The following is a 13,158-nucleotide window of genomic DNA, read 5'->3' on the forward strand; positions in this document are numbered from 1 at the left end:
TTTTATTGGATACTAAAACTATTTCAAAGCTTGTTCAAGGGTATTTAATAAGTATATTGATTTGTATCATACTTGCATTTCAGGGTAAAAGCTTCAAGAGTTTTAGCAGTTTTTTGTTTAGTTTGTTTGATTATTTTTGTTCCTCAAATTTTGAGGTTGTTTCTTAGATTGGGATTGTTCAATTGATCTGCTGGTCAGGTACATTAGTTCTCAATTATTCATTCAATTATTTTAATTGCATTTGATGACTTGTCTCGCTATGTCTTTTTAATTTATCGTCTCCATCGATGATTCTTGGAAATGACCTGACTTCTTCGAAATGACGGTTTAATTTCAGTGACTTCTTTTGCTTTACAATTAAATTGTGGGTGCGTGACGTCATTTTTTCTGCTTTTGGGTCAGTTTCACAACTTCTTTAACTAAAAATTGACTTTTGATGATTATTTACTAGTTAAAGATCTATAGTATGCATCTAAGTAGTGAAAAACGTTTATGCCCTAATTCTTGAGTATTAGAGTTTAGCTATTTTGATTTCGAATAAAATTTTTGAAAAAGCTCTATTGAGGCTTTTTAGCGTGTATTTCGTAAAAATGACAGTCCGAGTCCTGCCCAAAAAAAGTCTAGTGGTCTGTTGAAGGACTGATGGTCAATATGTGTATCTTATTTCTTTCGTTGTTTTATTTCAAGGAAGGCCACAAGCGTCTATCGAGTCTGTATTATGGCAATCTGCCTGCTATGTTTGTATATTTTCTAATTCGTTGTCATTAGACGCTATAAAAGTTTGTTATAAGTTTAAGTTTATTTATTGTGGGAAACAGTATATGGCTTTAGGGTATTACTAAAATGAACAGTGAACAGTTACAAAAAGGTTTAACTTACCCTATGTTTTCGATAACCGCAAGATAAGTATCATAACTTTTTCTGACAACCTTTGGGTCTGCTCCATTATACTCTTGGGTCTCTCACCTGACTAATTAGAAGTCTCTTTCAGATGCCCTCCAGGCAGTCATATCATAAGTTTTTTATTTTGTTTTTCAACGTGTAGGTGAATTTCATTTCAGTTCATTTAAATGACAGAAAGGTTTACTCGAAGTGAAGAGGTCACTATAAAAAATTCGGACCTAATTAGTCTCTTCCCCGCCAACAACTCCTTAGCCGAGGGCAAATTTTGTTTTTTTTTAAGATTTTTTATTTTTTTCTATTTAATTTATTTTCAATTCATACTCTCTTAACGTATTTATTTCAGATCGAATAATGTCAAAAGGTCGAGTAATATCCATGGTTAAACGCAAGTCCCTAAGACCACACACGGCTCTCGCAGAAACATAGAAGGCTCATGCAAACATTTGCAAAGTCATGCAAACATTCGCATGTTCAACTTGCTAGACAAAAAGCCATTCAACTTGCAATTTCTTATAAGCTAGCTATATACCGTACAACAAACGCATTCGAAGTATAAAAACCTTAAACATCGTTTTGGGTTCGAAAATTTATGTCGATTCTTACATGAAACAATTAGTTGCAAAGGTTGCTATGGCAACCGCAAAGTATCGATCATGGAATAATTTCAAATCCCAGTACTTGCCTAGTGACTAGTCATATTGAAAAAACTATTAAAAAAGTCACTCAAATAAATTCTTTTACAAACAATTTTGCGAACATCTCAAAACTTGAGCAAGTTTGGGAAGGATAACACAAATGTCTTTTTGAAAAAATCTTACAAACTTATATTTAAAATAATTTAAATAAAATTTCAAAATCAAGCAAAAAGTAGATTTGATGTTTTCTACTAATGCTTTTAACAAGTTCTTGAATTCGTTTGCTCATATTGACTTTAGAAAACTCATTTGTTAAAAAAACAAGTACATGATTTCCATGTCATGCCAAAAACAAGAGATTTAGAGTCTTAGTAATAACCATTTCAATTATTTATTTTCACACCCTACAGTTGCAATAACACAATCCGCCACGTTTCCGTCAAACTAACAAATTATATTTCTAGATGTTTTCTAATGGGGAATTTAATTCATTGTTGTTTCCAAAAACAAATGATTTAATACTGGGAAAACAAGAGAGAAGCCAGACCACAGAGTTTTGTTTAAACCCTACAGACTTCTTTGGAAGTCACGAAATATATGCCAGAATTCTTTACTCTGTCAATTTGGTTAGTCAATATCTCCGTGGAAAAAAAACTGCTTCTGCAGAGCTTTTGAAAGTACGAATTTATCTTCGAAGCGTTATTTTCAAATATAAGTTCTCTCTAGAAGATTGAAGATTTCTTGTTCACATTTTTTTTTCTTTTTCCAGTCTGCAAGCCTTTTGGATTTTTTAAAATTTTTTTTGTGCGCCAAAATTCACATTAATTTTGGGCATTTTTTAAAAAGGAGAATGTCAGTTATTCGTAAAAAAAATATGGCTTGTTTCAAATTAATGTAGAAAAACGAATTTGTCCATTTTCTTTGGTTTTCAATTTCGTATAGGTTTTGTGAACAAAAAGAATAGTTTTTCTGGCAATCATTTGCCCATTTAAGCTTCAAAAATTTAAAAGTTTCAGCTATCCACAAAGGCAATAACTAAATTGTTCAAAACTTATCTGGAATTTTTGCATTAAACAACATACCAAACGTCTCTTCCAATAACCAATTTTGGCAAAAGCTAACTACCAAAATACTACAAAACTTGTTTGAAGTGTGATTTTTTCCTCAGTGGAAAATTCATACAAATAAATAGTTGAGATTTAATTAAAACTTAGTTAAAACTTTAAACAAAACCAATTTCACCTTCATTTTGAGTTAATTTAACATTATTTGTAATTATTGGCTCTAATTGGACTTATTTTTTTCAATTGTGGTCAAATTTTCTTTTTTCTTGTGTATTGAAAGAAACCACCATAGCTTTTCTAAAATCGTCACATTGAGCTCAAACCATTTTGGCTGGTAATTAAGGAGTTAAATTTATTTTGAGGCAATAGATAATCTAATTATATATCAGCTGTGAACGTCTGGCAACCTTCAAAAACAAACTTTAGATTGCAAAAAAAAGCAATGAACGGGTTAAGCTCTGTAATGCATGCAAGAAGAAATGGAGAGCAAAATAATTTAGTTAAATTGGATTTAACACAGCTTTCAGATGTTCTACAAAAGATTGAAAAGTTTGACGGGGAATGACTGATTGTAGATTGAACAATGGCGTATACTGTTATTATATTTATTGTTGTCATGAAGAATAAAATCATGGGAGCTACCAACATTGAATCGTTACTTTGCGAGGTATTACATGATGTCGCGTAAGATTCAAATAAAACTATCCTAGCTACCGCTGATGCTTAAAAAGAGCAAGGGAATAGTTTTGACTACGCAACCAAAGTTCTTGAACCGACTGAAGCTAATTACAAACTTCATTGCAGTTTACGGGGTTTTATACGAATATGAGTTCTGTATTGTGTAGTAGCTCGCTAAAATCTGCGGATAGCTTGTTGAAAATTTGGGTTTCAGAATATGTCCTCTGTTCCCAATCTTTGGGAATCCAGAATACTCCAACCAAAGTTGAATTGAATTTACCCATCGGATTTCAAAGCCGAGTGTATATCGGAATGGAAGAAGCAGTATCAATGAAATGACACTTATGAGGGGTAAACCCATGGGTACCTTTGTGATGAACTACAACAACACTTTTTTTGAGCTTCACGCATACCACTTAGAGCAGTGCGTATGAGTGTAGGCACTGCAGCAAAGCTTGATTCGACAGGAAACGATGTAAACAAAAGAACCTAAAAAAAGTGTTTTGATCGGATGGGTCTTATTTTGCCCTAGATTTTCAGCCATCTCGACTGACATTTACTAATAACGTATGGTATTCGATACACAATGGTATTACGGCGTTGACATCACGGATTTTAACCAACCCAACCAAAAGCCGTCAAGAAAGCTGAAATCTTCGTGTCATGATGACAGTTGTATTGTTTCCAAAAGAAATTGGTTGCTCCGCTCTGTACAAAAGTGTCTCACACCATAAGCGCATCGTAAAAGTTCCAAATCGTAAGTGAACTAATAACGGATTTATTGGCAAATTCAGCCGTTATTGTTAGCCGAAGGACTTTTCCATCGTTATTAAATGTCGCTGAGTTGCTTTGTGGGAGCGATCGAGTGCCAGCATCTGAAAAGCAGCTTAATTTGAAATAAATTTGTTTTGCCTATTTTACCTGACCGTTCAAGCTATGAGCTCAAAATTACTTTTTGCTGTTTGATTACGGTTCATAAGTTGGTTAATAGCCTAGGGATAATTCAGCTGTACTGGTTGCTTGCATTCGGTTTGTGATGGAAGCTGTACTGGTTGCTATGCTTAGGGACCTAATAGGGAATAGCTTAAATTATTTTTGTTCGAAGCTTTTGGGTTCTTGTGTTAGAATTACTAAATTTATTTTTGTTTTGTTGAGGGTCAGAGTTCAAGTTACATGATGCTTATTTAATTGTTGAAGTTAAGTATTGGATTCTATTAAAAGCGTTTTTTTGCCATCGGCCTTTGTTGACAGCCAAGCGCGGAGACAGCTTTCCGATTGTTAAGAGGAAAACCAAAATAAACATTTCTAAATTGAGATGCTTGCGCTATTTTTTCCCAGACAGGCTGCCTAACCAAAAATCATGATGTTTTAAAAATCAAGATATAAGCTTTTTGTCCGCTACATCGCTAAATAGACTTGAAGGAAACAACAATTTTCTAAGTTTCCTAAATTTCAAGTTGCGTTATTGCACTTGACAATTTCTTGGATCATGTCGGCTCATTCATGCAGGTTTTGCCTATTTTTTTCCACAGAGTGAAATAAATTTTCATGATTTATTCAACATCACGTCTCTTTCTTCTCCAAGCAAACGGTTTTAATTGAGCAATCTTTTAAAAGAGAAACTAATGCAAAAAAATTCTTTTAATTTCCCAATGATGTTTTCTTAACAAAGGTTTCCCATATCGCGTAACGTTTGGTGTATGATAATCCAGGAACCATTTTTGTCATAACTCAGTTGAGATTTTGGCCCAAAAATATAACGCAGCACTTCAATTTAACTTTATTCCAAACCGGGTCACTTTTTCCCCATATTCCACTCCTGGTCTATTCTTTTCATCGAGTTTAGTTCTCAAACATTGTTGTGGTAGCCTATTTGTTTTCTATCAGGAACTCGAGAAAATCCAACTACTCCATCGGGGATTCTAAGGACTCTAAGAGTGTTGTGAGGTCCTCCTTTTCCGAGTCTCCAGACAACGAAGATCCAGACAAAACCCTTACCAAAGACCCTCAAACCAAAGCCGCCAAAAAGGGAACAGAAAAAGGACTTCCCAAGGAATCATGTTCATACTTTAATAGAAAACGATCTTTTGTTCCAAGGAACAGAAAATTTTTATAAGATCAATTTTTCAAGCATTTTGTATGCGTTTGGATCTTTCTGCAATATCGCCACAAAAACTCAGTTGTCAATATTTCTTTTTATTTGGCGAACTCTATTTCTTTTTATTTGGCAAAAATACTTTTCCGTTCAATAAATTAAAACATATATACAGTCAGTTAAAAGAGAATTATTGACAAGACTCCTTATCCAAGAATAAAGGGAGTGAAGCATCGAAAGACCCCGACTCGACTGATGATTACGGCGGACCAGAAGAGACTCGATCCGATCTCAAGACCCAGAGTTTATCGCAGGAGCTGAAAAACATTCGATCGGTTTCAGGAACTGATTCCCTTTCCTCGCATTTATTACATTCGTCGGTCTGTTATGATTAAATGGATAAGACCAAGTCCATGAATTTTTTTAAAATCTTGTCCTCAGTTTTTCTGAAAGTAGTCTCGAACATTTTCGACCGTTTTCCATATCTTGGTAAATGCTAACAAAAAATTCTGTCATTGAAAAATGAGGAGTCCAAATTTCTGGAGACAGTATTGAAAACATGGAGACCAGGCCAGTTGTCTGCTTGATTTTCAGTTTCTATAATGAGTTGTGAACTAAAGTCGTAATTTGAAAAATAAGTCGTGATTCGAGAAAGTAATTCGCTATTTGAGAAAAAAGTCATGATTCGAAAAAATAAACGATTTGGGAACAAAAAATCATGATTTGAGAAAATAAAACGTGAATTGACTTTTTCAGTTACACAAAAGGGAATTCAGATCCAACGTATAAAGTTTTAGCCTCGACCACAAATCGAGGCAGTCAAACTCAAGACACGACCAGAAGTCGAGGCACGGGAACTAAGTTCACATCCACAATGGAAGAAACATCCAAAATGAGCAACAGTCGAGATCCCAAGGGTGAGGGGAGCAATTCGACCTCTGTTAATCCCTTCGAAGTGTTCTCAGACAAGACGGACCCATCTGGGGCAGAGGCGGAGAAGGCGAAAGCTAAACGACCAAGCAAGTCTTTTAAAAGGTATTTTCCTTTTGTAAACAAATTTGATAATAGATTCTTGATTTATTCCACGTATTGTTTCGCTTCCCTTTAGTGGGAGGGCGGACATTTTTTGTTCAGCCAAACTTGCTCTATGCGGATATATTTATCGTAGAGAGTTCAGAGCGATATCATTTGACAGAGTAGATTATTGAAATAAAAAGTTTCGTCTTTTTCGGGGAGTTATCGGGGTTTAAATTTTAGTTAGCATTGGCTAATTTTCACTATTTAAATTCACATTTTTGAAACTTTTGGCTCAAGCCTTGTTTCATTTACTAGTATAAATTAGATTTTGTTCACTGACAAAAAATTTGTTTATTTTTTTTTTTACAATGAGACAGAGTTAGTCAATATTTCGACTTCAATTGTTTGCAAATTTTTGGTTGATTTTTGTGGTTAATTAAACTTGCCCTAAGAACTGCTCAGTGAAGATTCATAAACGAAATGAGCAGAACTATTGAGAACAGAAGTTTTGACGGTTTTTTGTATCTAAGTCGTTTCGCCCCACTTTTATCGCCGCAATTATCGTTTCGCTCCAATTTTTTGTTAATTTTGGAGTAATTACGTATCTATATAATCTCATCGTAGTTGTCTACAATCAAAAAAGGTTGAAATCATAGAGTGATGATTTTTAACAATATGTTAACATTTTTTGACTTGTTGATGTCAATAAAGAAATCATTTTTGTTCCGAGCCCTCTTGAGGGGGGGGGGGGAACTATATACCCAAATGGGTTTTTTTGTTCAGACAATTTTGGCCGATCGATATATTCACCGTAGACTTTTTGATTTTCGTTTTTTTTACAGGGAAATATCGCGGTTTAAACTTTTGAGAAAATAGAGTAAACTTTGTTGATTTTATTCACATTTTTTGGAATTTTTGAAAAAAAAATCGCCAATTTTGCTAAAATTTGTTGATATTTTTTTCGAGGAAATGTTGTTGATTTTGATTTTAACGACAAAAATTACTGTTGGCTTTTTTAATTTATTTTTTGCCAAAATTTGTGGCTAAATAGTTTACAAAAATCAGAATTTTTCATCAAAAACAGCGCGAAATAATTTTTTTCGTTTACTCTGATTAAATTTGCAGGAAGTGCACACCTAAAAATCACTAACACAATAATTGTACACTATTTCTGCTTCAAATTCCGTTGCGAGAGCTCTGTAATTGAAAGGTTGCCGTTTTTTGCTAACTTTATTCGTTGATTATCGAAAACGCAGCATTTATTTTGGATTTTTTAACAAACAAAATAACCATATCTATGATATTAGAAAAATTTAGTGTTCTTAATGTACGCATTGCATTAGCAGGACTAGTTTTGGACCAATTTTGGACTGTTACAATCCAAAAACAGTTCGGATTGTAATCAGTCGGTCTTTTTTAAAACTAAATTTGTCGATTTTTTTTAGATTAGTTAGAGAACAGAACATTTCAAATCAAAGCTCACTAGTGACAGGTCCGATGGGCTTCCTAATTAGCTCCAAATTAATTTATATTGTTTTGACTTTTAAATATTTGACTTTTAAATAAAAAATGGCGTATTGGACTTTGTCTCCACTTTTTTTTAATTTGGGCAACTTGTAGCTTAGTGTAAGCAACGAAAGAATGCTTCTCCTTTCTACTGAATTTCAAATTCTATCATTAATGCAATTTTTTTATTAAGTTATGGTTTCCAGCATTGATACTACTAGATTTCACATTTTTTTGGTTTTAAAGTGTATGCCCATTTTTAACGTTTTCCAAATTTGCCACATTATTACGTAATTGAGAGTTCTTATACCACATTATTTTATTGGCGTTCAAAATAAGGCTAAATTGAAAATATTAAAATTGAAATTCTTAAAGATATAGATTATTGTTTTTTACGACTTCGACACTACTTTCTCGAAGAATTGAAATGAGTTTTTCAATTTTGGCTTTTTATAGAAGAATAGATGAACCGATTTTCTGATATTGGAAGATAGCTGATATCTTTCATGACTTAGAAAACAATTGTTTTCCAATCCAAAAAAAACAGATTAACCTGGCCATTTTGTTCCCTTTTTGTCTCTTTGTTGCCTAGTCTGGTCAATTACAGGCCAAACATGACATTATTGTTGACAAGGTAATGTTTCAAAAAGAATTGGTGTCAAAAAATGTAATGTTTTTAAAGAAATCGTTGTTAATTTACTCGCTTTGACACGGGTTTTTCACAAAAAAAATTAATCTAATTTTTGATTTTTGTCATATTTGACGTCCTTTTGTAGACGTATGACATATTCTGGAAAATTGCAGGTCTCAAGGGCTTCCTTATGAAGCAAAGATGAATCTATTTAAATATTTCATTTTGTAATTAATGGCTTTCATTTCCTTGAAAATATTTAACATTGCCTTTCATTTAATTTTGCTATTTTTGTCTACTTGTTACCTAGTTTCATCAAAACGAGCTCTCGTAATACATTATCGGTGTTTGAAGAGGATACAATTGAACAAATTTTGAGGGCCAAAGTATGGCTTTACGTGTTCTCTGGCAAGAACACCATTTGAAATCTCTGGCAACTTCTCTTAAAGTCTTTTCTCTTAAAATTTTATATGATATTTCTTGTTTTTTATTTGTTATTCTTTTTAACCGCATAAAAATTAAATACCGACAGGTTTTTATTCCCCTCTATAGAAGCATTGGTAATTGTAAGACAAAAGGATGTTTTAGCTGATTTCTAATGGTGTTCATCACTTCGAAATTAAATGTTTCTTTTAGAAATAAGCGAAATTTTCACTTTTACGGTTTTTGTTCTTTATTGTCTAATTGTTGTCAAGCCTTATTACGGACTCGTCCCATATTTTTTCTGGTGAATTACAATTTATTTTGTTTAATTTCAGTTTTATCTGATGCTATTTTGACTTTGTCAGCAAGTTTTTTTTTTCAAAACTGACATAAAGTTTGTGATGTAATTAAGGTTGGCTGATATTTTTTTTATATTACTGCTCGTCTTGACTCGCTTCCTAACATTGGCATATGTCATCAATCTAATGCATCACTTTTTACTCCACTGAGTTATTTGCTGGTTTATCTACTTTTTCTTCATTTGGTAGACAATTATGCCGAAAATGTCGATGAGCGGGGTCGGAACCTTATGTGAAATCGCACATTACCGAGCCTCCTTGTTTAATCAGAAATTAAATGGATCTGGGAAAATATATGGAGTGACAAATGACTGTGTCATCATCCCAAAGACGTGGCAATGCAACTAGCGTTTTTAGCTTGAACTTTGTTATTTTCTGTGAGATCATTCCTTCATGAAATTATTTTGTTGTTTTTGTGAATCTTGGCTTCATTTCCTGTTTTTTATATGACTTCATGTTTGGTGTTATTTTTTTTCGTTTAGTCTAATTAAGAAACAATGGTTGCCACAATATAGCTTTTTAACGATATATTTTTAATTTATGCTTGAGTGTACCATCGATGATGACGCCACAATTAAAATTTTTTAGTTTTGACCAATTTAAGTCACAAGGGTCACCAGTTTCTCAGTTTTTGTCAAAGAACTTGTTGTGTGTGACTTATATTGCGACGCGTCTGGTATGAATTTTCGGTTTTTCTGCTTTTCGTTTTTCATGGGTGTATTGTCTAATGAAGGAAAAAAATTGTCTTTCATTTTATAGGCTGGTAATTAGATTTTATAGCCTGTTGAATTTTATTATCTGATTCTTTGTCTTCCTCTATGTATATCAGAATCATCTGATCACGCCACTAGAGAACAGAGTTTATTTTTGAGATTTCTACAGCTCTGTAGAGCGTGAGGTCAATTTTTTGCGTAGGAGTGAGGTCAATTTATACTGTGTTTTGTGTTTTATTTTTATCCATTTACTTTTGAACGATTTCATTGATTTTCTGACACTTCCTTTGTGTTGTTTCCCACTTGTTATGATGATTATTTTTCATTTTGTTGCTTATTTGAGTTAAAACGACGGTTGATCTTAAGCAAAATGGTACCAAATTAATCATTATTTTGTCAGATTGTCACACTTGTTTATTTCTCGCAATATTTTTTTTCTATTTGCCAATTTTTGTTTTTTTTCTCAAACTGTTTTTCGTTGAGCAAGTGTATTTTTTCTGCGAACACACACTTTGCACTTGGCAATCACTGCTGTTAGCGTAAAGTTGTTGATAATCAAGTCAAATTACAATTTGTATTTTGAGATTGAATTGGGCAGATTTTGAATTGAAGCTTTCATTTTTCTACCATCTTACGACAATCACATTAGAATTGTCCTTGAAGAGTTATATTTTCCAAATTACCGCATGTTATTGACCCAAAAATAAACAAACCTTAAGTTCTGTGTGTTTAATACTGTATCCTCTGATTACTGAAGACAATTTTTGTTCCGATCCCACTGTTGGGAGGAACCCACTGAAATATATACTCAAATGGGTTTCTCACAATTCAAAGAATTTTAATTGTATTAGGCGCCGTATTTTTTTTACAATTCAAAGAACTTGAATTGTATTGGGGCGCTATCTTTCTTTTCAAGATCTGTTCACACATTTTCATGATTTTTGAAGTCAAATTGGAGTAGTGATTTTGGTCACACCGAAACAGGAAATGAAGCAAAAAAGCGAGTGGTTTTGCGGAATGATATTTTTTTTGCTCTAATTCAAAAGTGGAGTGAAAAAACGGTGTTTGAACAAAAATTCGGTTTCCCGCTAGTGGTTTTTTGTTCACATGCGGCAATTTCACCTTGATTTCTACTGTTTTTTTTTCAACTTTTGGATCCTTTTTTTTCTTAATGGTTTTCCCATTACATTCATAGTTCATTCTGGGCCTAGTTTTTTGTTTCAACCAAATTTCCATTCCTCGCTAGTGGTTTTTTGTCCACGTGCGGCATTTTGACATTGATTTTCTGTTTTTTTTATTTTTTTGATCTGATTTTTTGAAATGGTTTTTCCATTTCAATCATAGTCAGTTCTAGATCTAGTTTTCTGTTTAGTTAATGAAAGTTCTTTGAATTGTACTGCGGGACTTGTCCTGCTATGTATTTTGTTCAGACAATTTTGGCCGATCGATATATTCATCGTAGAGAAATGTCAGTGGTATCATTAAAAAGCTCGCCATGCGTAGAATTCGGTATTAAAAAGTTTTTTTTGAATTTCGTTTTTTTTCTCGAGGAGTTATCGAGGTTTAAAAGTTTGTGTGATCACGTTATATTTGCCCTGATTTTTTTCACTTTCAGGGGACTTTTCGTTCAAATTTAGATATTTTTTCTACAAGTAGTAATTCAAAATTATATTTCACGCCACAAAATGAATTCATTTTGTGTTTCTGATTGAAAAAGAGGGATAAAAAGACTAATTCTGGTCTCATAGGGAAGTTCAATAGATAAATATTCAAATTCTAATTGAGATCTCTTTTTTGGAAAACCTTTCAAATGAAGCCCAATGAACAAAAGTTCGTGCTGAAGGAATCGTTTTTTTATCTTCGACTCTGAGTTTTCGTAACTTCAACTGAAATTTTGAATTTCTTTTTTTTTATGTATTACAAAAATTTTAGAGACCTTTGGCATAGACTCGTTAACTAAAAGATTCATAAGTTTTGACATGAGCTTCAAGTTAACCTATCTAGTGCTTTAGATGGACACCTAATGGCTGTAAAGACTTTTAAAAAATTTTCCGAAATTTTTTTTAGACATTAACAAATCATTAACTTGATTTCACGAACTGCACGTTAGTCTCAGTGATCACAGGAACCCTTTTCTGCCTACTGCTATCAAAGTTAATCTAGGTAGAAGTTTTTTTCCAATTATTGGTCCTCTGACTTCAATGTCACGAGATTTTAAAAAAATTTCGAATTTTTTTTGGATATTTTCGTATTTTTGGTTTCTTTTGAAACCTTATCTCCTTATCTTAAATAGATAGCTCCCATTGGCTTAGAGATTAATTTCAATGGACCATAGATGAAGTTTTCAGAGCAAAAAGTATAATTTAAATGGCTTCAACGTTTTCTTCTCACACTTTTTTACTGAATTTTTGGTTTTTCCCTATATTTATTGTTGTTTTCATTGTCATAAGACTTATTGTGATGTCTTTTTGACTACCTATGCTAGACAAACATCATTTTCCGTGCGTTTAAGGCGTTTCCTAATGAGCATAATAATTGACATTTATTTAGAGCTATTGAATTTAATGGCAGTCAAGACTTTAAAAATGAATTTTCGAAAATTTTTTTGATCATTAACCAATCGTAAATTGATTTTTGTGAAATGTATGTCAATCTCAGCAAGGTCAGCACCCTTTTCTTTTCTACTTCAAACAAAATTTATCTAGTTAGTTGTTTGATATTTTGATTACGTTAACTAATAGTTTTATTTTTCGATGAACGAGTTTTAAAATTTTTTTTTTAGTTTTTGGTTATTTTTTGTAATTTTTCTTTCCGTTTTGAAATCATATCAAATCATATTATTATTGATAGCTCGGATTGGCCTATAGAAGACGTTTAATATACCACAAAAAAATGTTTTCCGACAAAAACTTATGGTTTGAATGATCCCGCCACTTTCTTCTTGTACTCTTTTAATGATTTTTTGCATTTTGCCTGTATTTGATGTTGTTTTTATAGTCAGTGACTTGTTGTAATGTGTTCTTACTTTCGATTGAAAAAATTTTGCCGTCCCATTGAGGCTTATCTTAGCGTATTTATTGGCTTCCGTTAGAATCTAATGAATTCAATGGCGTTGATACTACGGGTTTTCTCAA

At 32.7% G+C, this 13,158-nt stretch overlaps 1 protein-coding gene across 1 annotated transcript in view; it reads left to right on the top strand.

The window, feature by feature from the left end:
* LOC142341260 (uncharacterized) overlaps positions 1-13,158 on the top strand; it is an 81,707-nt gene that overhangs the window by 47,169 nt on the left and 21,380 nt on the right. The window contains exons 9-11 of the mRNA XM_075392179.1: positions 5,168-5,340; positions 5,577-5,715; positions 6,171-6,410. Of these exons, the coding sequence (XP_075248294.1) occupies positions 5,168-5,340; positions 5,577-5,715; positions 6,171-6,410 (552 nt within the window). The remainder of the gene's footprint in view (positions 1-5,167; positions 5,341-5,576; positions 5,716-6,170; positions 6,411-13,158) is intronic.

This window comes from Convolutriloba macropyga, chromosome 6 (genome assembly GCF_964194025.1).
Source record: "Convolutriloba macropyga chromosome 6, txConMacr16.3, whole genome shotgun sequence".
NCBI classification, from domain to species: Eukaryota; Metazoa; Xenacoelomorpha; order Acoela; family Convolutidae; genus Convolutriloba; species Convolutriloba macropyga.